Raw genomic sequence first — 19628 nt, 5'->3', positions numbered from 1 at the left:
GAGATGGCACCTGTAACCGTACAGGCTGGACCAAGTGCAGCTCAGCAGAGTTGAAAGCCATGCCTTCATAGGAAGCTTTACTGGGCAGCGGCTTTATAAAAATTTGGTTGGCTTCTTTGTACAGAAAAGCAGCATTTAAAAGGAGAAAAGATGTGCAAAATGAATTTGGAGAGAGAACAAGAATCAGAACAAAGAATAGGAAATTTTTAGATGCAACCAAAGAGAGGGCATAAAAAGGTTTAAATTGCCATGTGTGCAAGCATTAGTTTATCACACAAGGTTGTAAAATGCAGGTGTAATCAGCTGTTTAGGTTTACAATATCGTAGCATTGACATGGACCCTGTAACAAAATATTGGAATGGATTCTAAATAATCTGAGATATCATTCCTAACACATTGTAAGGAAGGGAGGGAATGAGGAGGAGTAGAATTGTTAATTAAGGTGAATATTGCAATGCTGAGCCATCTGCTTAGAGCTAATCAATAGAGTTGCTGTTACACCACTGAGATCATTTTAGAGACCGATGTATTGAATGCCTGACTAACAAAGAAGGAATGGCTTACCTTGATGCCTTTCACATCCTTGCTGGGGTCTTCAGTCAGGCTAGCTTGAAGAAATCTTGGCCCAACTGCCATCAGCACCAGAGCAGCACCAACATACTCAACCACTGATACACTACCATCGGCAATGCTGACCACTCCATCTCTCAACCACGTTACAGGAAAACTGACCATCTGGCTGCCCTCCTCAAAACTGCATATAGGCAGAGACTGAAGAGCAAGGAACCAGAGGTAAGGACCCCGAAGAGATGGTCATGGAGGCAGGGAGTGATTATGGGACTGCTATGCATCGATGGACTGGGCCACATTCAGAGACTCATCAGGGGAATGCAACCACAGTTGTCACAAACTTTATAAAGACTTGCATGGACGATGATGTTCCTCCACCTCCCAACACCACCCCTCCCCCTAATCACTGAGAGTCTTTCCCACCTAGAAGTCCTGGATGAACCCCTGAGATTTGAAACCTGCCGAGGACTAGACTGGTGGCATTTAGGCTGTGTTTGACCTCCAGAAAGCCATCTTGCATGCTAAGGGGAACACTGGACTTAACTAGGATCGCAGAAGGATGCTCGACACTGTGGCAGGGTTTGAATACCATCACCCCCCCCCCCCCCCACACACACACACACACGAAAACCGAGCAATGTGAATGACAACAAGGTTTCATTCCCAGATGAGCTCGATGCTTTTTATGCTTGCTTTGGCCGACAGAACACAGAGGCAGCGTCACAACCCACCCCCACAGCCTCCAACAATCTCATGAATGGAGGCCGGGATGGTCAGTAGCTTTAAATTCCTTGATGCTAAAATATCAGAGGATCTGTGCTGAGACCAGCATATTGTCATCACAAAGAAGGCATGGCTGAAGCTTGTGTAGATTCGGCGTGTCACCGAGAACTTTGATGAATGTATACACAGTGGAGAGTATCCTGACTGATATTCTCCACTGTGAAAGTATAGAAGTTTGGCAGAGTTCTACAGAAAAGTTAGATTGTGGATTGTGGAATAAAGAGAAGGAGGAAGGAGAAGGAGAGAGAATAGAAATATTTTGCTCAGTGTGATTATAATATGGAACACACTACCACATGGAGTAGTTAACCTGTTAGGATTTCCAAGCTTTTTTATGCCATATCATTAACCTGGGGGTCTATGTACCCCAGATAGGGAACCCCTGTGCTAGAGGGTAAAAGGATAGAATCACATGTTGATGACCTAAGGTAAAGAAAGAAGACCTACATTTATTTACTGTCTGTTACAGCCTTGGGTTGTTCAGCCTTTTCTTTCCGATCGTACTGAACATTGTCTGGAGTAAATGGAACTCTCTTTTATTTAGAGACACAGCATGGTAATAGGCCTTTCCAGCCCAATCACACACATGTGACCGGTTAAGCTACTAGCCCACATGACTTTGGACTGTGGGAGGAAACTCACACGGTCACAAGGGGAGCTACAGACGGTGGCCGGAGTTGAACCCATGTCGCTGGCATTGTATAGCGTTATGCTAACCGCAGTGCGACCGTACCACCCAACAACCAGTCTGCACATAACCGTCCACAGGCAGCAGCCACTACTTTGTTCTTTTGGCGCAGAATGAGCAATAACTGTTGACCTGAAGGCCAAGGTTAACACCCAGGATCCTATCTCAAAGCCAATTGGGAATCAGGATCACCTAGTCAGCTGTACCGTTACTGCAGTCAGTCTGTAAATTAGCTGGTACATTTCTACAATGCTGGAGGAAGTCTGTGGGTGGCATCTGTGGAGGAAAATGGACAGGTCACATCTCAGGTTGAGATTCTTCCTGTGTTCTTGTCCAAGAGAATTTTGTTGGCCTTTCTTTTGAGTTGTCTTGAAAGTGAGCCTAGATTTTGTCCGTGAGCTAACGCAGCTGAGCCAGCCGAACCCTTTCCGCAGAGAGCAGGACCTCTGTGATCAGACCCACCCGGCATGTGTGGGGGAAAGCAGATGGCGAGAGTGTTCTTGGGGTTAGACTGAGGAAGGGTGTAGGAGTTGCTGGGGCAACGGAGTGTGAAGAGAAGAAAGGGTGGAGCAGATTCAAACGCAGCTAATCAAGAGGCACTGTGGAAACGATGAGGCGAAGAATTAATGTAGTTGTGGGTCAGCTGGCGATTTCACAGCGGAATGGAGAAAAATAAGGCTCTTTAGAAAAATACATCAGGACATGAGGGGGAGAAAAGCAACCTCCGTAAGCTCAACAGTTTTATAATAATCGACCTTAGAATTTGACTGCCCTGTAGAGAGATCAGCTGAATGTCATATGCAATCATGTGCATGGCATACATAGTGGCCTATGACTGTTAATATGCAGAACACTAGCCCCAGAGGGATGGAAAGTTGTCTGAGATGAAGGAGGCAGCTAAATAATACTGTTTATTTGCTCAACATTTTTCCAATTGTAATGAAAATTGTCAAGAGAGATTATTATGAAGTGCAGGACACAAATGTGTGCCTGCGATTAAATAGGAGACCTGCCAGCCTGGCGCTCCAGGGTATAATTATCCAGGAGGGGTTCTGTGTGGATCGAGCAAAAAAAAAAAAATTCATCCAAACTATTAGTTTGTAATTACAGTGTGCGGTGATCGTAGAATGCAGTTTGAAGTCAGAAGTCTGCTGGGGACTAGGGTTTTGTAATTAGGAAGCGGCAGGAAGCAGTAGATCTGTGATTAGTAATGGCTTTTGTGGCGTTAATGTGGATGTAGGGTGGTGGTGAAGTAAAGTGGGGACAAGCGCTGAAGAGCATGCAGTACGGAGAGCGACGTGAATTAGAAGGCAGGGGACTGCCAGCTTTTCCATTTCATTCTCCCCCATGCGCAAGTGAAGCTGTTGGGTCCTGGTAGATTTTGAGGATGTACTTTAGTGGCCCCCCTCCACCTCGCTCCCAGTTGCTGGTTACCGAGTCCCCTTCTCTCCTGAGAAAGCAAGTACACAAGCATATCTCATTGGTCACATACAGAGTGCAGGGTAATGTTGTCCCAGTCACCGACACTACAAATTGGTGTTGAAGACTAGAAGCTATTCAGTTGATAGGAGAATATGGCAGAGCCCCATTATAAGTGAATAATGTTTCCCTCTGCTCTCCTGCACAACCACTTCATGGTAAAGCAGTGGCAATGCCTGTAGTCTGAGAAAACTGAAACTTCTTAATAATATCAGTACAGCACACAAAATGCTGGAGGAACCTATCAGGCCAGACAGCATCTATGGAGAGGAAATCTTTCACGTTGTGACCCTTCATCAGGACTAGAAAGATGGGAGGGGGGGTATGCAGCAGCCAGAATAAGAAGATGGGGGTGAGGGTAAGGAGTACATGCTGGCAGGTAATAGGTGAAAGGGGAGGTTGTGTGGGTTTGGGGGGGGGTGAGTATGAAGCTTGAGAGGTTATAGGTGAGGTCAGGTGAGGGGGAATGAAATAAGAAGCTGGCAGGTGATAGGTGGAAGAGCTAAAGGCTGAAGAAGAAGGACTCTGATTGGTGAGGACAGTGAGCCATGCATCTCTGGTGTTAATAATACCAGGGTTAGATACTCCAATGCTGCGTGCACTGCCAGTCCTAAGTGAGTCTGAAGACTGGATTCCAACCTACTTCCTGCAATGCTGTTAGAACCAATATTTGAGGGGGAGGATGTGGAGTACTACAGTACCACAGCACAGAAACAAGCCCTTTGGCCCATCTATTCTGTGCCGGCCTGATTTGTTGCCGAGTCCCTACGACCTGCACCTGGATCTAGCCCTCTCTGCCCTCTCCTTCTTTTAGTTACCCAACCTTCTCTTAAATGTTACATCTGAACCCACATTTGTCACTTCTGCTGGCAGCTTGTTCCACACTCATGCCACCTTCTGAGTGAAGTAGTTCCCTCTCAGCTTCCCCTGAAATACAGTAAATTTCTGTTCATAGGAATACATCAGGCCAAGTGCATTTTGACCCAGTTAAGCAGCTGGCCCAAATTGGCAAAGTTACATGGAAATAGTTAAGAGCCATAACAAAGGTGAACTACCGCTTAACTGAGTGACAACTTATGTATTTAAGTGAAATACAGAACAAATTTGACCAGTACCAATATTACTACAGTATTATAAAATTGTGTGTTGGTTCTTAGTAGTTAATCGACAGAGGAATTCATCACCGCTGTGTTTTTTAAATTGACTCTAAATGAACAAAATTAGCACAGACACCTAGTGCAGATAATGGACTACCTTCATTGCTTTCCTGCATAAAGTCAGAATAAAAGAAACCAAAATTATCCAAAAAAATCACTGCTTTTTGAATCTGCATCCATCGGCCCAAATGTATAACGTAACACAAGCATGAACAACTGATGCCATTTAAAAACTGTTCACTCTGTAATGTTTGATGGCCGTTTCTGGCATTTTCACGCCTGAATGCTCGAAACCACAGTGAGCAAAACAGTTCTGAATTGTCTTACTGCTTATTTCTCGCCAACTATCAATGACAAAAATTGCTGCTTTTTGAACACAGACTCATGCAACTGATGCTATTTAAAAACTGTTTGCTCTAAGCATTCAACTGGCGCGAGTTAGAAACTGGCAGCAGTCTTCTGTCCCAGTTAATTGGCGTAGTGTCCCAAATAAATGAAGGGAATCCAACTGATTTCTCAGTTCGTTTTTGTTCTTTAAGAGTTGTCCCAAATAAGCAGCTGCCCTGATTAACTGTTGGCTAAATTAAGAGGAATTCACTGTATTTCACCGATCACCCTAAGCCTATAACTTCTGGTTCTACTCTCGCCCAACCTGAGGGGAAATAGCCTGCCTGTACCCCTCTATAATGACTACAACCTGTCATTAAAACCTATCTCTATCAAAGTCCTTTTGGCCCATACCACAAGAAAGAAAGTAACTGATCAATTCTGTTGTTTTCCTGGAAGACCTGATCATGTCTACAAGTTGGCTGGCACCTCCACTTACATGACTGCAGTTCAGTAAGTACTTCATTAGCTATAGAGTTCTTTTGGGATTTGTTAAGGCGGGATATACCTTTTCTTTACAATGACCACAGTTCTCTGCAGGTTTTGTGCTGAGGCTGGGACCATGAGGAAGTGAAGGCACTCTGGTTGGTTTTCAAGATGAGAAGTTGGGGAAGTCCAGTTGCATTGCTCTGTAAAGTGAAGGTGGAAAGCAGTGCACATGGAGTAAAACAGTTTCATGGATGGGAGAAATTTCCATTGTTACCACTAAAGCCTGCCCCACATTAGCACTAAATGGACAACGTAGTAAGGACAGTACATTGCTCGTTATTCCCAAAATTTGAACTTAATGTGGCATGAAATTCTGGAATAAAGTGCATTGTGTAGCCACTGCTACATTGAATGATTTGCCATACTTAATGTGGAAGAATTGCATATCCTTGCACAGTAGCATATTGTGTATTCTTATCTGCAGCTGTGCTGTGATACCTGGGCATTGCAGTGTGGCATGGTTTATTTACTATATTATTTCATTAGCAATTTAGCACCCATACTGGCCCTTTGAGCCACACTACCCCAATTAACCCTAACCCAATCAAGGGACAATTTACAATGACCAATTAACCTACTTGCTACATCGTCGAACTATGAGAGGAAACTCATGCGTTCTCCACATACAGAGACTGCTTACGTGATGGCGCTGGAATTGAACTCTCAACTCCAGAACGCCTCTAGCTGTAATAGCGTCATGCTAACCTTTATGCTACGTGGTGCCCACAGTACCATGTTGTGTGACCATGTGTAACTCATCACCGTAGGGCTATTCCTGAGCAGTGGGCCAGCCTGCAGACTTCATTCAGTAGCCTCATCCAGTAACACAGCATTACTACCCAAGGCTAACTACCTCATTAACAACATAGTGTTGTACGCACTCTAACCTGGGGATCTGAGAGGGTCTTTTCTCACACTGAGAGCGGTGAGTGACCGGAGTGTACAGCCCGGGAAAGCAGAGGAAGCAGACCTATTGGCTTCATTTGTCTCCATGAGCACTTGAATTGCTTAGGCCCTGAAGGCCAAGGCCCAAGTACTAGAATGCAGGTGGGTGTGTGCTGGCCAGCATGAATGTTGGGGGCTGAGTGGCCTGCCTCCATGAATAGAAGGAAGAACTCGCCCTTGGCTCACAATTTACGGGTATTAATTCTTGCTGGTGCCTCTGGAAGAAAGAGCAGGAGCAGATCTATGGCAGTCCATGTGCCTTCCACAGCTGAGTCTCTCCTTTTTACTGTCACTGCCTGTAACGTATTGCCCACAAGATGGGGAGAGGGCAGAGGCTCCCTCAGACCTCTTCTTACATAGCAGCTATTTCTCAACTGGTGCCAGCACGTTTCTGTCCTGGGTTCATGGGGAAGTGTAATTAGTGCCACGTTTGATACGGGTTCTTTTCAGTGAAGGACATTGAGGGTCAGATGTTGGAATTGATGCTTTTGCAAACCTGTTCAGTAGGCTGACTGCTCGAGATTGACAAAATGCCAACATAAGCTGTCTTTGTGGGGAATAGAGCTGTAGCTTGTGAGTCCAACACGCCTGCACTCACTGTGTGTGTGTTCACTGGTATTCGTGTGTGCATTCGAGGTTGTGCATTCACATATGAACAGGGGATACGCATACCGTGCCTGTGCAGATGCACTTGCCAAGTTTTATATGCATGGGCGTTGTTGGATTCTGATGAAGGATCCCGGCCCGAAGCATCGACTGTTTATTCCCTTCCATAGATGCTGTCCGACGGGCTGAGTTCCTCCAGCGTTTTCCATGTGTTGCTCTGGATTTCCAGTATCTGCAGAATCCTGGTGGTTTTGCCATCTAGAGGTTGAGGCATCAACGATCAAAGAAAGAAGTGAAAGAGTAAAGAAATCATAGTCGTCTTATACAAAAACTAGAACAGTTAACCTCTAAAATAGGCAGATTGGAGTGGTGTGACACCTGCTGCAGAAAAAACTGAGAAGCTTCTAGAAAATACAGAATCAGCTATTCTAAACAATTACTGGAAAATTCACTGAACAATCACGCATGATTGTATAAAATTACAAGCAAGCATAGAAAACTCAGAAAAATACAACAAAAAAAATTTCTACACCCTAGCCAACAGTGTGTATGTGTGTACTTCCACATGCATGCTAATATGTTTGATTCTATGCACGTGTATGTGAGAGTCCTCCTGAAAGTGGACAACTACAGCAGACGCTCAAAACTCCTCCGGTGCTGTCTTTACAATTTCCACAAAGTCAATAGCAGGATAAACAACCCAACATCTGATCAGTGGCCCTGGCTCTAATTCTCATTAGTAAATGAGTCCATGCCAGGCTTCCGAAACAAATGACCACCCTGAGCTCTAGTTGGTGGATAGATGAAGCAATTCAATGAAGTCCTTGGAGCTTCCTTGATAAAAATTTGACATCCCCTGCAGCTTTTGGGATTGTATGGCACTAATAGTCTTGCACAGAGAAGCTTGGTGTAATGATGGAGGGAGAGCACCATTTCCCTAAATACCTGTCTGCACACCCACACCCTCCCCTTTCAAGCACCTCCCAATCGATGTTCCCTCTAAGCTATGCGTGTGCACACGTTTTTCAGCCAGCGCACGAAGGAAATTAATGTGCACACAAAAGTTTAGTTACCTAAAATAATGTAATTAATAATTATACTTATTGAAAATAATCTTTTAGCTAAATGTTAAAATAACTGACTTAAATCTGTATGTTATTTTGTTGTTATTCTGTGCAGTTTTATGTCAAATATTTTGTAAACCTACATCAACTGTGCCACGTGTGCATTCAGTGCTCACATACTTTTGTCACAGGAAAAAAATTTGCACAACGTAAGATTTTTGCAGACACTGTCTACTAAAAATTAGAGGGAACATTGCTCCCAGTCCACCTGGGACAGTCAAGGGTCTCACATTGGCCTGCCCGGCAAGAGAGATTGGAAGCAAGCCATTTTGTTGGGGAAGTGCCACAGTGCATGTCTGTATGTGCACTTTCGTTTGCCCAAGTTTTGTTTGAAAGGACAGGTAAATAGTTCAGTAATAACTGTGCTGCCTCGGCTTGTGTACTTAGACAGCTAAGACGCACCATCCATGGTCGACCCTCACTGACAGAGGCCTTAGGAAGAAGAATTAAAATGTTGTTCATAATAATGGCAAAGCTATCAAATTGTCATTGAAGCATATCTGCGTCCCTGATGTTCTCCGGGAAAAGTAATTTTCCACCCTTCCCCAGTATGGGTCTTTTATTTTGACTCAGGATCACATCCATGTGTACCGTCCTTAGGAGTGGCTCAGTAAGCCAAACAGTTCCAGGGCACGTCGGCCCGGGTGATTATGCTGGCTCACATACTGCGAGCGAGTAAGAAATAATACCTGTGGAGCAGCAAGTCATGAACACAAGAGATTCTGCAGTTGCTGGAAATCTTGAGCAAAACAGGCAAAATGCTGAATCCTGCTGAAGGGTCTCGGCCCAAAACATCGACTGTTTATTCCCCTCCATGGACGGCGCCCGGCTCGCTGAGTTCCTCCATCATTTTGTGTGTAGTAGCTGTGATGCGCTTTTTGCCAGATTATTTCAGAATTTAGCCATGTAATTCAAGTAAGGCTTCCTTATAAATTGGAGTTTTGGTTGTAAAGTACAAAGCAAAGGCATCTCATTATGGCCTAGCGAGCACTTGACGCTTTATGCTTTGGATAGCTGAAGAGGGGGATTTAGAATTTTTCTAATCTAAATCTTCTCTCTGTTTTCTCCCCTTGTATTCCCCTAACTTCTAGGCATGAGCCATGAGCCAAAGTCACCTTCACTAGGAATGATCTCGACTGCGACTCGGACTACTGCCACCGTAAGCCCCCTCAACCCTTCCTCCCTCAACGGCTCCATAGTGCCCAATGGCAGCCCGGCAGCTAACAGCACTTTGCCTGTACCGTCACCCCACTCTGCCAGCTTCGCTGCTGCGCTCCGCAAACTCGCCAAACAAGCAGAAGAGCCCAGAGGTGAGTGAGTGAGAGAGAGAGACAGAAACGCTTTGGATTTGTGTCTTTTTAAATTGCACTTGAATTTGTAAAAACAAATCCTAAGATGTAAAAATGCTTATCACCAACATCCCCCCTGTCATCCATTAGATGGCCTGGCACGATCGGTTTGGTTGCTTGTTATCTACACCGAGCTCGTTAGGTGTTGATAGCCTCTTTGTGCCTGAACTTGTCAGGAGTTGTTTACCTGTTACACAAATTTTTGCAATCATTAGCCAAAATGTGATTGTAGGTTTGAGGTGAGAGGGAAAATATTTAAAAGGGACCTGGGGAGCCATTTCCTCATGCAGTGTGTGGTGTGTGAATGGAGCGAGCTGCTGGAGGAAGTGGTTGAAACAGGTATGATAACAACATGGGCAGCATGATAGCTTGGTGGTTAGCACAGCGCAATACGGTACCAGGAACCGAGGTACATTTCCCACCGCTACCTGTGAGTAACGTTCTCTCCATGACCGCGTGGGTTTCCTCTGGGCACTCGAAGGGACAGAAGGGCCTACTCTGCACTGCATCCCAATAATTAAAAAATAAAATTTAAAAGGCATTTGGATGTTTGTTTGGATAGGAAACGCTTAGAGGGATGTGGGCCAAACATGGGAAGTAGACTTGTTCAGATGGACATCCTGGTCACAATGTACAGGTTAGGCCACAGGGTCTTTGATGCTCACTCTTCCAGAGGAACACACTTGGTGACCAAGGAGGAGGTGAGACACAAAAAGCATTGAAAAACGCAACAGGACATGTAGCATCCGTGGAGGGGTATGGACAGTCAATGTTTCAACTTGAGAACCTGCACCTGGACTTCATCAGTCACGAAGGGTCTTTGTCAACAATGTCAGCAATCCATTTCCCTCCATAACTGTGACTGACCTGCTGAATCCTTCCAGCGCTTTACCTGTTGCCCCAAATTGCAGCTTCAGCAATCGCCGTGCGTCCAGACTTTTCCTGACAGTGGATAGCACCGTGTAGTTGCTCCCTTGTTTAATGTCGTATTGTATTAAGACGATTAAAATCAGAAGTTCTGCTTGCCCAACTGAAAACCTGTCCTGAGCTTCACCAAACAGATCTAATTTGGCAGAGCAGTGGTGTTGGATGGTTGGCAGTTTGGGCAGAGTATGTGAAGGAAGAGTGTGAGCAGCAGAGAGATGCAGGGTTTTCTGTGAACAGTGGAAATGATCAGGCAGATTGTGATGTTCCCTTCCTGACCTATGCTTTCCTGTACACATATCCATTATTGAAAGGCCTAGATAGAATAGAGTGGAGAAGTTGATTCCAATAGTGGGAGAGTCTAGGACCAGAGGGCACTGTCTCAGAATAGAAGGATATCATCTCAGAACGGAGATGAGGAGTGATTTCTTTACCCAGAGCGTGGTGAGTCTGTGGTTTCTAACCACAGATGGCAGTGGAGGCCAAATCATTGCGATTATTAAAAACGGAAGTTGATAGGTCTTCATTTGTAAGGGTGTCAAAGGTTATGGGGAGGAGACAAGAATGGGTTTGAGAGGGAGAATTAATCAGCTACGATCGAATGGTGGAGCAGGCCAAAAGGTCTAATTCTGCTACTGTGTCTTATTGTGTTTCTACATAAATACTCTTGTGGATAATTCTGATAAATTATGGATTGAAACTTCAGAGCTGTGTCTGAAGTGAAGTTTAACATACTGTGAGTTGGGCATTGTCTCAACAATCCCCAACAACCCAAATAGGAAAGCCAACCAGGGCTACAAGACTCTTCTTGTTTGGTTAAGCCAGCGTGTCCCAACCTTTTTTATGCCGTGGACCAAAACCATTAAGCAAGGGGACCGTAGACACCAGGTTGGGAATCCCTGGGTTAAGCCAACCAGGGCTATGAGACTTCTTGCTTAGTTAATCGTAGAGGAGTCCAACATCCAATAATTCTTCTCAGTAAACGGCATAGTGCATGCAAGTGAGAGAGAAAGAACTAAGAATGTAGAGTGAAAAGAGTTATATGACGACAGATCAATTATGCTTATGGTTGTGTTTTTTCCACTTTTTGGAAGATGCTTTAGTCTGTTCTTTGGGACTTGGTGCATGAAATTCCACTTCAGTTGTGGGCTTTTGCACTCTCCAGGAGGGCTAGCAAATCTTGTCCCATTTTTATTCCATAACTAGTAGACCATCTGCAGATATCCTCTCATAATTTATTTTATTATTGAAAGGCCTGCACAGAGTAGATGTGGAGAGGATATTTCTCATAGTGGGGGAGTCTAGGACCAGAGGGCACAGCCTCAGAATAGGAAGATATCACTTTAGAACAGAGATAAGGAGAATTTCTTTAGCTAGAGTGTGGTGAATCTGTGGAGTTCATTGTCATCGGGTACATTTAAAGCAGAGTTTGTTCATTCTTGAGTTGTAAGGGCATCAAAGGTTATGGGAAGAAGGCAAGAGAATGGGGATGAGAGGGATAATAATATGGAATGGCGGAGGAGACTCGATGAGCTGAAGAGCCTAATTCTGCACCAATGTCTTATGGTGTTAAGACCGGTGTCCAAAATATCTATCGTTCTTTTATGGTACAAAGTAACTGCATTTCCAAAGTGCCTGTTGGCTGTAGAATATCCTGAGGTTATTATCTGCCACAGGGCCACCAAAATGTTTTCAGCTTATGATAAAAATGTGCTTGTCCCGAGTCATAAAATCACTCAGACATGAAGCTACGGGTCACTCCTTCCTTATTTGGTTAATCGACACTTCTCCGCAATACTGGGCAAGGGAGAGAGCAGATGAGTTAAGCTCAAGGAATGAAAAGGTCTTTCTTGTTGAAAACACTTTGGTCAGTGATTCATAAGACAACTTCTGGACATTTACCTGAGACACCTGGATCTAAGGTCTTAGCTTATGCTCAGAGATGGCTCTGCTTCATACACTTTCTGTGCAAAATACATCCGAGATCAACTACTTTCATCCTCCCAGGCAAGGGTCTAATAGAAAACCCTATGCTGCTCGGTGCTCACGGGTATAAGTTGCCTCATTTGCAACAGACAGATGTAAATTCTATTACCGAAACATCTTCCAAAACACTTGTATCTTCAGGGCACTATTTGAAATTCAATTCATCCTAAATAATCCAAATGGCATATCATTTATTGTACCCTAAGAGCTTGTTTGAATAAAAAAAACCTGCCCCTTTCAATATAGTTTACACTCTGATATGCTTCATTGATATTTCATCTGTCCCTAGGCTTTATGATGTGATGTTTCAGCACCAGGATAATGCCACACAATATTGCATCTCTGTCATTGCTTGTACACGATAGGAATGAGAGGCAGGAAGCTGCGCAGATGCCTGAGCGTTGTGAGATTTGCTCCTTTACACTCAATTTTTATTCTGTTCTTAAATTCACTTCACCACCCCCCACCATGCTCCTGAACATCATTCCAGGAGTTTGCTTTCCTCTGGTCACGTACAGAATTCATACCTCGCACAAGGGCCATCTTTGTTGACCTTTGCGGACTTCTCTCAAAGTCCAGAAATTGTAGGTTGAAGCTTTACTCCAGAGATTTATCACAGAATTGTAGGGTGACACGCTGCCAGTGGGGTGCTACATTGATAGAGCTGCCATCTTTTACATGTTATACCAGATCCTGTCTAGTTCGTCATGCAGACAAAACAGATTCCAAAGCTTTATTTTGAAAACGGGCACTTAAATCCCTCTGTTTACCCGTCATCTTTGTTTTACCTTATCCCTCTGGCTCCTTCACCCCTTCTCTTTACCCCCTCCTGCCCTCATGACCTACCCATCACCCACCCCTTCCTCCCTCTTAGTCCCCTCCTCCTCCTCATTCCACGGTGTACACTCATCTCTTGTCAGATTCCATCTTCCACCTATCATCTCCCTGTTTCTCACACCATTCCCACTCCCAGACTTCCCCCACTGAACTACCATTTCCCGTTTCACCTGGATTTGCCCATCACCCACCAGCTCGCTATCCTCCCACTCCCCAGCCCCACTATTTTAGTCTGATCTCTGCCCTCTTTTCTCCCCCAGTACTGATGAAGTGTCTTGGCCCAAAACATCAAACGGTTATGTCCCTCCACAGATGCTGCCTGCCCTTTCAAGTTCCTCCAGCAGTTTGTGTGTGTTACACTTACACAGCTTCTCTTCACATTGCTAATTTTGGAAGCTTGTTGTGTCGCTGTGTTTTCTACAACACAACACTGCTTTATTGGCTATAAAATGCTTCAGGAGATCCTCAGACTATCAAAACTGCAATAGGAATGCAAGTCCTTTTGTTCTCCCCATGGGCTTCAGTAGCAAGAGCTGAGAAAACCTTTGGACATGACAGCGAAAGCCACAAGCTGTCTTCAAAGCACTTTCCTAAGAGCTGAACAACATACACTCCATCAGCTGACCTTTGGGCAGGGAATGGTGAGACTGATTGGAAAGGGTAAGATCTGTTAACACTGCAGACTACAGAGATTCAGTAAATAGCCGTTACGTTAATGGCTAAGCAATCCACCCGCCTTGCATTAATGATCCTGAAATATGAGTTCTAATCCCAGCTCAGCAGATGGAGAATTTAATTAAATTAATCTGGAATTAAAAAGATAGCACCCTTAATGGCGCAACTACTGAATTATCATAAAAACCCATCTGGTTCACTAATGTCTTTTGTGGAAGGCAGAGATGCTGCCGTTACCTGGTCTTGCCTTTGTTTAAACCACTTCATTCTGGTTGACTCCAAACTGCATTCTGCAATTGGCCAGCAAGCCTCTCAGTTCCGGGGAGGTTAGTGATGGCCAATAAATGCCCGCCTTTATAGTAAGCCCCACATTCCATAAACGACTCTATAAAAATAATCCTCCTGAAATAAATAATAAGGTTGGTGCTGATGGTAGACATTCACCATCCTGGCAGGAGTTACAATACCACACCACCAGGTTGAGGAACAGTTATTATCCTTCAGTCATCAGGCTCCTGAACCAGTGCGGATAACTTCACTTGCATCAACACTAAACTGATTCTACAACCTAAGGGCTCACTTCCAAGGACTCTAACAACTCAGAGTTACTTATTTATTTAGTTGTTATTTTTATTTGGTTTATTTACAATTTTCTCATTTTGTCTGTTGTGCATTGCTCGTCAGTCTTTGTTTGCGTGCAGTCTTTTAATTGATTCTGTTGTATTTCTTTGTTCTACTGTGAATGCCTGCAAGGAAATAAGTCTCAGAGCAGCATATGATGATGCATATGTATGTTGATATTAAATTTATTTTGAACTCTGAACCTTGAACCCACTCAGCCCAATGATGCACTGCTAGTGGTGGCCAGGAAGCCACTCTCCACCCTCAACTCAATCTACCCCAACCTCCGCGAGTTTTCCAGTAAGGAGCCACCAGGAAGAAGCTGGTCTTCCTCCCGCCCAGCCCCAGAAAACAGCAATGACACTTCTACCACCACCCTGAATGGCGTCAGCATACTTATGGTAGATATTGCAGCATTCTAAGAACAGGAGCTATGCAAATGCCCATTTTGTTTTGATATGTGCGTGACTCTAAATATTTAGACAGCGGTGAGGCCATGTGGTAGTTTCTTGGATCAGCTGAAATGCAGATTGTGCAGATACGTGTCTCCGGACTGCACAGAGACATCATCACGTAGCTGTTGCATCTGCTTTACATATCGTCAAGGGCCATCTGTTGAGAGGATCTGCAGCAGCAGTTGCCAACATTCACAGCCATGACAGAGCATGGCAATCCACACTGAGCGGCAGTCACTGGGGAGAGGAGTACTGGACCTGGCTGGTACAGGGACTATGTACCCCACCGCCTTTACAAGCTACAGAGTGTTTTAGGTGAACTTCGAACAAATGAGAATCTTACCTGCCCAGATAAACCGGTGCATACGTGCATCGGATCCTGCTGGGATTGCAGGACTCTTCTGTAGATTTCCCCCGGCACATGTTAGATTCACACGTGTGATCATTTCTTTGTTCCAGCTGAGTAAGCATCATTGCGACTTGCGATTGATAGTCATAGGCCGGGCTGGAATTTGACCTTTCATAAAAAATAAGAGCAGATCAACACTCACGGCTCCTTGTGTCTTGCTGACACTTTATACCTCATTGGTCAGGCTGCACTTGGAGTACTGTGAGTTCAGGGCCCCTTATCTAAGAAATAATGTGCTGATATTGGAACAACGCACACAAAATGCTGGAGGAACTCAGCAGGCCGGGCAGCATCTATGGGGAAAGAAGTACAGTCAACGTTTCAGCCTGAAGAAAGTTCTCGAAAACAATTCCAGGAGTGTAAGGGTTAATGTATTTGAAATACTTGTTGGCTCTGGGCCTCTACTTGGTGGAATGAGGGGAAAATGAATAATGAAAGGCTTAGAAAGAGTTGATATATAGAAGATGTTTCCTGTAGTTGGGGGGGGGGGGTGGATTAGGATCAGAGGACACAACCTCAGGGTAAAACGATGTCCCTTTAGAACAGAAATGAATAGGCATTTTTTTAGCCAGAGGATAGTGAATCTTTATTTCACTGCCACAGATGCTGTGAAGGCCAAGTCATTGGGTATATTTAAATCAAATGTTGTAGGTTCTTGATTAGTAAGGGTGTTAGAGGTTACGGAGAGAAGGCAGGAGAATGGGGTTGTGAGGGATAGTAAGTCAGCCATGATGGAATGGTGGAGCAAAGTTAATGGGCCAAATGGCCTAATTCTGCTCCTATGTCTTATAGTATGTGCTCTACCTTCCAGTAACATCATGGCTGATCTAATCTTGGCCTGAGTTAGGGGTCAAAGAGGCACAGTTAGAAGCTCTGCTACCTTACAAATGCAGTGAGCTGGATTCAATCCTAACCTGTACTGTCTGTGTGAAGTTTGCAAGTTGAGCCTTGGCCGCACCATTTCCTCGAGATGCGCTGATTTCTATACATTATGCCGAAGGCATACAAGTTGGTAGCTTAATTGGCCACTGTAAATTGTCCCTAATGTGCAGGTGAGTGGTAGAGTCTTTATTTCAGTTAGAGATGCAGCATAATAATATGCCCTTCCAACCTATTGAGCCTGCGTCACCCAATTACACTCTGCCACCTATTAACCTTCTAACTTGTACGTCTTTGAAATATGGGAGGAAACCGCAGCAGCCAGAGGAAACACATACGATCAAGGGGAGAAGCTACAAACTCCTTACAGTCAGTGGCAGAAATGAAACCAGATCACAGGTGCTGTAATAGTTCTGCGCTTAATGCTGTGCTCTTGTGCTGACTCTTAGGGAGTTCAGGCAGAATAAAATGGGATTAGTATAGTATCGGAGTGTTGATGTTTGGTGTAGAATTGGTAGGGCCAAAAAGTCCCGTTTCCTCTTCTGGATCCATGATTCCAATTTCCTGTTTGATCCCAAATGCCTTTATCTCACCTGTCTCACAAAATTCAGTCTTCCTCAGCCTTGAGGAATCAGTCAATAATTTGGTCCCCACAACTTTCTGGGGTCAGGAATCCCAAACAATTATCTTTTCATGGCGCCTTAAATATACCTAATGACTTGGTGTCCGCTGCCACCTGTGGCAACTATTTTGAACTAATTAGCCAGACCGAATGAAATGTTCTTTGGATATTGTAGGTGGTTTCCCACCCCTATTTGGTATTACCCTTTCTTGATTTCAATAGACTAAAATTGAACAGGCCATCAAACCAAAATTTCTTCCTAATCCATTGACTTTCTTAACAGGCAGGTAAAGGTTTAAATTGCTCCTAAAATTTGTTATTGTTTTAAGAGCTTTATCTGCAGCAGGAAGTGTAGTGCCAAGTGCAAACTGGTTTAAGGTCTTGTACCGGCATTGATTGACAATTCGTGACAATCCACCTTCACCCCCTAAAGTAGGGTAGAGTAATGTGAAGATTTAATTAACGAAGTCAAGATCTTTCATTTGACAGGTAATTAGGTGAGGGTTAATTTGGGGGCTACTGGACTGTGTGGCTCGAATGGCTGAAAGGGCCTGTATCTCTAACTGAACAGATAAATAAATAAAGCATTTATGGAGGGAAATGAACAGGTGAGAGAAATGATGAAGGATCTTGGCCTAAAACCTCGACTCTTTGTTCCCCTCCACTAATACTTATAATAAGTGTTTATGAAGCAGTCAGTATATTTACTGCTGCCATCCATACAAACTACATGGGACTTCTTCATCCATTAAGTGACTTATGGACCCAGTTATTGTGCCCTAAAGCTCAAAGTTCAAAGTAAATGCATGATCATATACGCGCTATCTTGAGATTTTCCTTCTTGCAGGCTTTCAGAGTAGAATAGAGAAATGCAATATTCTGTAATCAATGAAAAGCTACACATGATCAAAGACTGCAAAATAAGACAAACTGTGCAAATAAAGTAAATAGTTAGATTGATAAATAAATAAAAAGAACTGAGAATATGAGTTGTGGAGCCCTTGAAAGTGAGTCCGGAGGTTGTGGGATCAGTTCAGAGTTGAGGTGAGTGAAGTTTGCCACATTGGTTCAGGAGCCTGATAGTTGAGAGGTACCTGAACCTGCTGGTGTAGGGCCTAAAGCTTGCGTACTTCTGCGTGGTTGTCGCGAGAAGAGAGCATGGCCTGGATGCTAGGTCCTTGATATATATATATATATATATATATAAACTAGGGTACCTCAGACTTCTGCACAATATTGTAGTAATTTTATGTATTGCTCTTGCTCTTTACAGCTGCAAAAAAAAACAAATTTCATGACTTAAGTGAGTGATGATAAACCTAATTTTGATATGGGTCTCTATTATGAACTGAGAGAGGGAAGGGGGCAAGGATAGGGGAATCATGGTTGGGAAAAGGGGAAAGGAGAGGAGAGGGAGTGGGAAGCACCAGATAGATATTCTGTAATGATCAATAATCTTATTGTTTGGAATCAAAGCAACCTTACTCAGTGTGTCTCCCTCCACCCTGGCACTCCCCCGTCAGCTGCCCCACACCCTTCCCGCTGCACTCCATCCTCACCATTCCCAGCATGCTTTGCTCCAGCCAGATTTACAAACTCACTCTCCGCTCCACGTTGACAAATACAGAACTGTGCAAAAGTCTCAGGTGCCCTAGTTATATATATATGTGACTAAAACCTTTGCACAGTACTGTGGATGGCACGGCGGTACCCAGAGTAAGCCACTGGTTGATTAAGCAACACTGCCTTTTCTTGTCTCCTGCTCTTGCGTGTTCAGCAGAGTGTGTAGTGGAGGATGAACGCTGAAGTTGCTTGACGCAGCTCTGCAGCTGTCACTTTTAATTCAAATTTTGTTTAGTTAGCTGTATTATTTCTATATGGAGGAGTTAATTAAACACCTCATGTCTTGTGCAACAGCAGGCACTCAGAATTAAACTTCTCAGCCAAGACCTTTGAATCATTTAAATTCTGTTCTGGTTTTAGTAGTATTGATTGTAAGCTATCAGAGACATAAATTATGTCTTTTTTTAACCCTGGGAGGAGATTAGTCTGCTAATTGTTGTTGGCCTTGGTCTGACAAGATAAATTTCCTGGCTTTTGAACTGCTATCAGCTTGTTTCTTTTAACATTCTGCAATGTTATTCTTTTTTAAACCCTTTTTCTTGCTCTCCATTTGGAGAATCCATCCTGATGTTTTCATACCCCAGGGGCAACACAAATGCCTTTCAAGCCCATCACACTTCAGAGGTGAATCAGGGGATAGCGTCTGATATTAACAATTAGCGACACAAGACCACCCTCATTACTTGACTTCCTTTTACCTTTTGTCTAAGTGGTAAGGGTTTAATTTTATTTAACCTGGTGTTAAATGAGAGGAAACCTGTGCATTTAATCAAATGCCAAGCTGCATAATTCAGAACACACTTGATATTCCCTCAGCAGAAACACTTCTGAAACTGCAGGACCAGAAATGTTGATGAGGGGACAATACAAGGGAACTGTGAAGCAAGAAAATAATTTTCCGCAAGCCCTTTAAGTGTTGCCAAGCTCTAAGCCTGGAGTTTATAATTTAACTAATGCCACATTTTCCTTACAAGGATTTAAAAGTCCACATGGTACCACTTTCTCAAGGGTTAGGGTGC

At 43.9% G+C, this 19628-nt stretch overlaps 1 protein-coding gene across 21 annotated transcripts in view; it reads left to right on the top strand.

Annotated features, from left to right (window-relative positions):
- Positions 1–19628, top strand: part of gse1b (Gse1 coiled-coil protein b) — a 709689-nt gene that overhangs the window by 590275 nt on the left and 99786 nt on the right. For 15 of the 21 annotated variants that reach the window (XM_059993212.1, XM_059993211.1, XM_059993214.1 and 12 more), the window contains one exon: positions 9321–9539. The exons of 5 other annotated variants lie outside the window; for them this stretch is intronic. In XM_059993212.1, coding sequence (XP_059849195.1) covers positions 9321–9539 — 219 coding nt within the window. Of the gene's footprint in view, positions 1–5426; positions 5519–9320; positions 9540–19628 lie in introns of those variants that run through there. One more of the 21 variants, XM_059993228.1, reaches the window with a different exon arrangement.

Source organism: Hypanus sabinus, chromosome 17 (assembly GCF_030144855.1).
Source record: "Hypanus sabinus isolate sHypSab1 chromosome 17, sHypSab1.hap1, whole genome shotgun sequence".
NCBI classification, from domain to species: Eukaryota; Metazoa; Chordata; class Chondrichthyes; order Myliobatiformes; family Dasyatidae; genus Hypanus; species Hypanus sabinus.
This window is presented reverse-complemented; position numbering and strand designations above follow the sequence as displayed.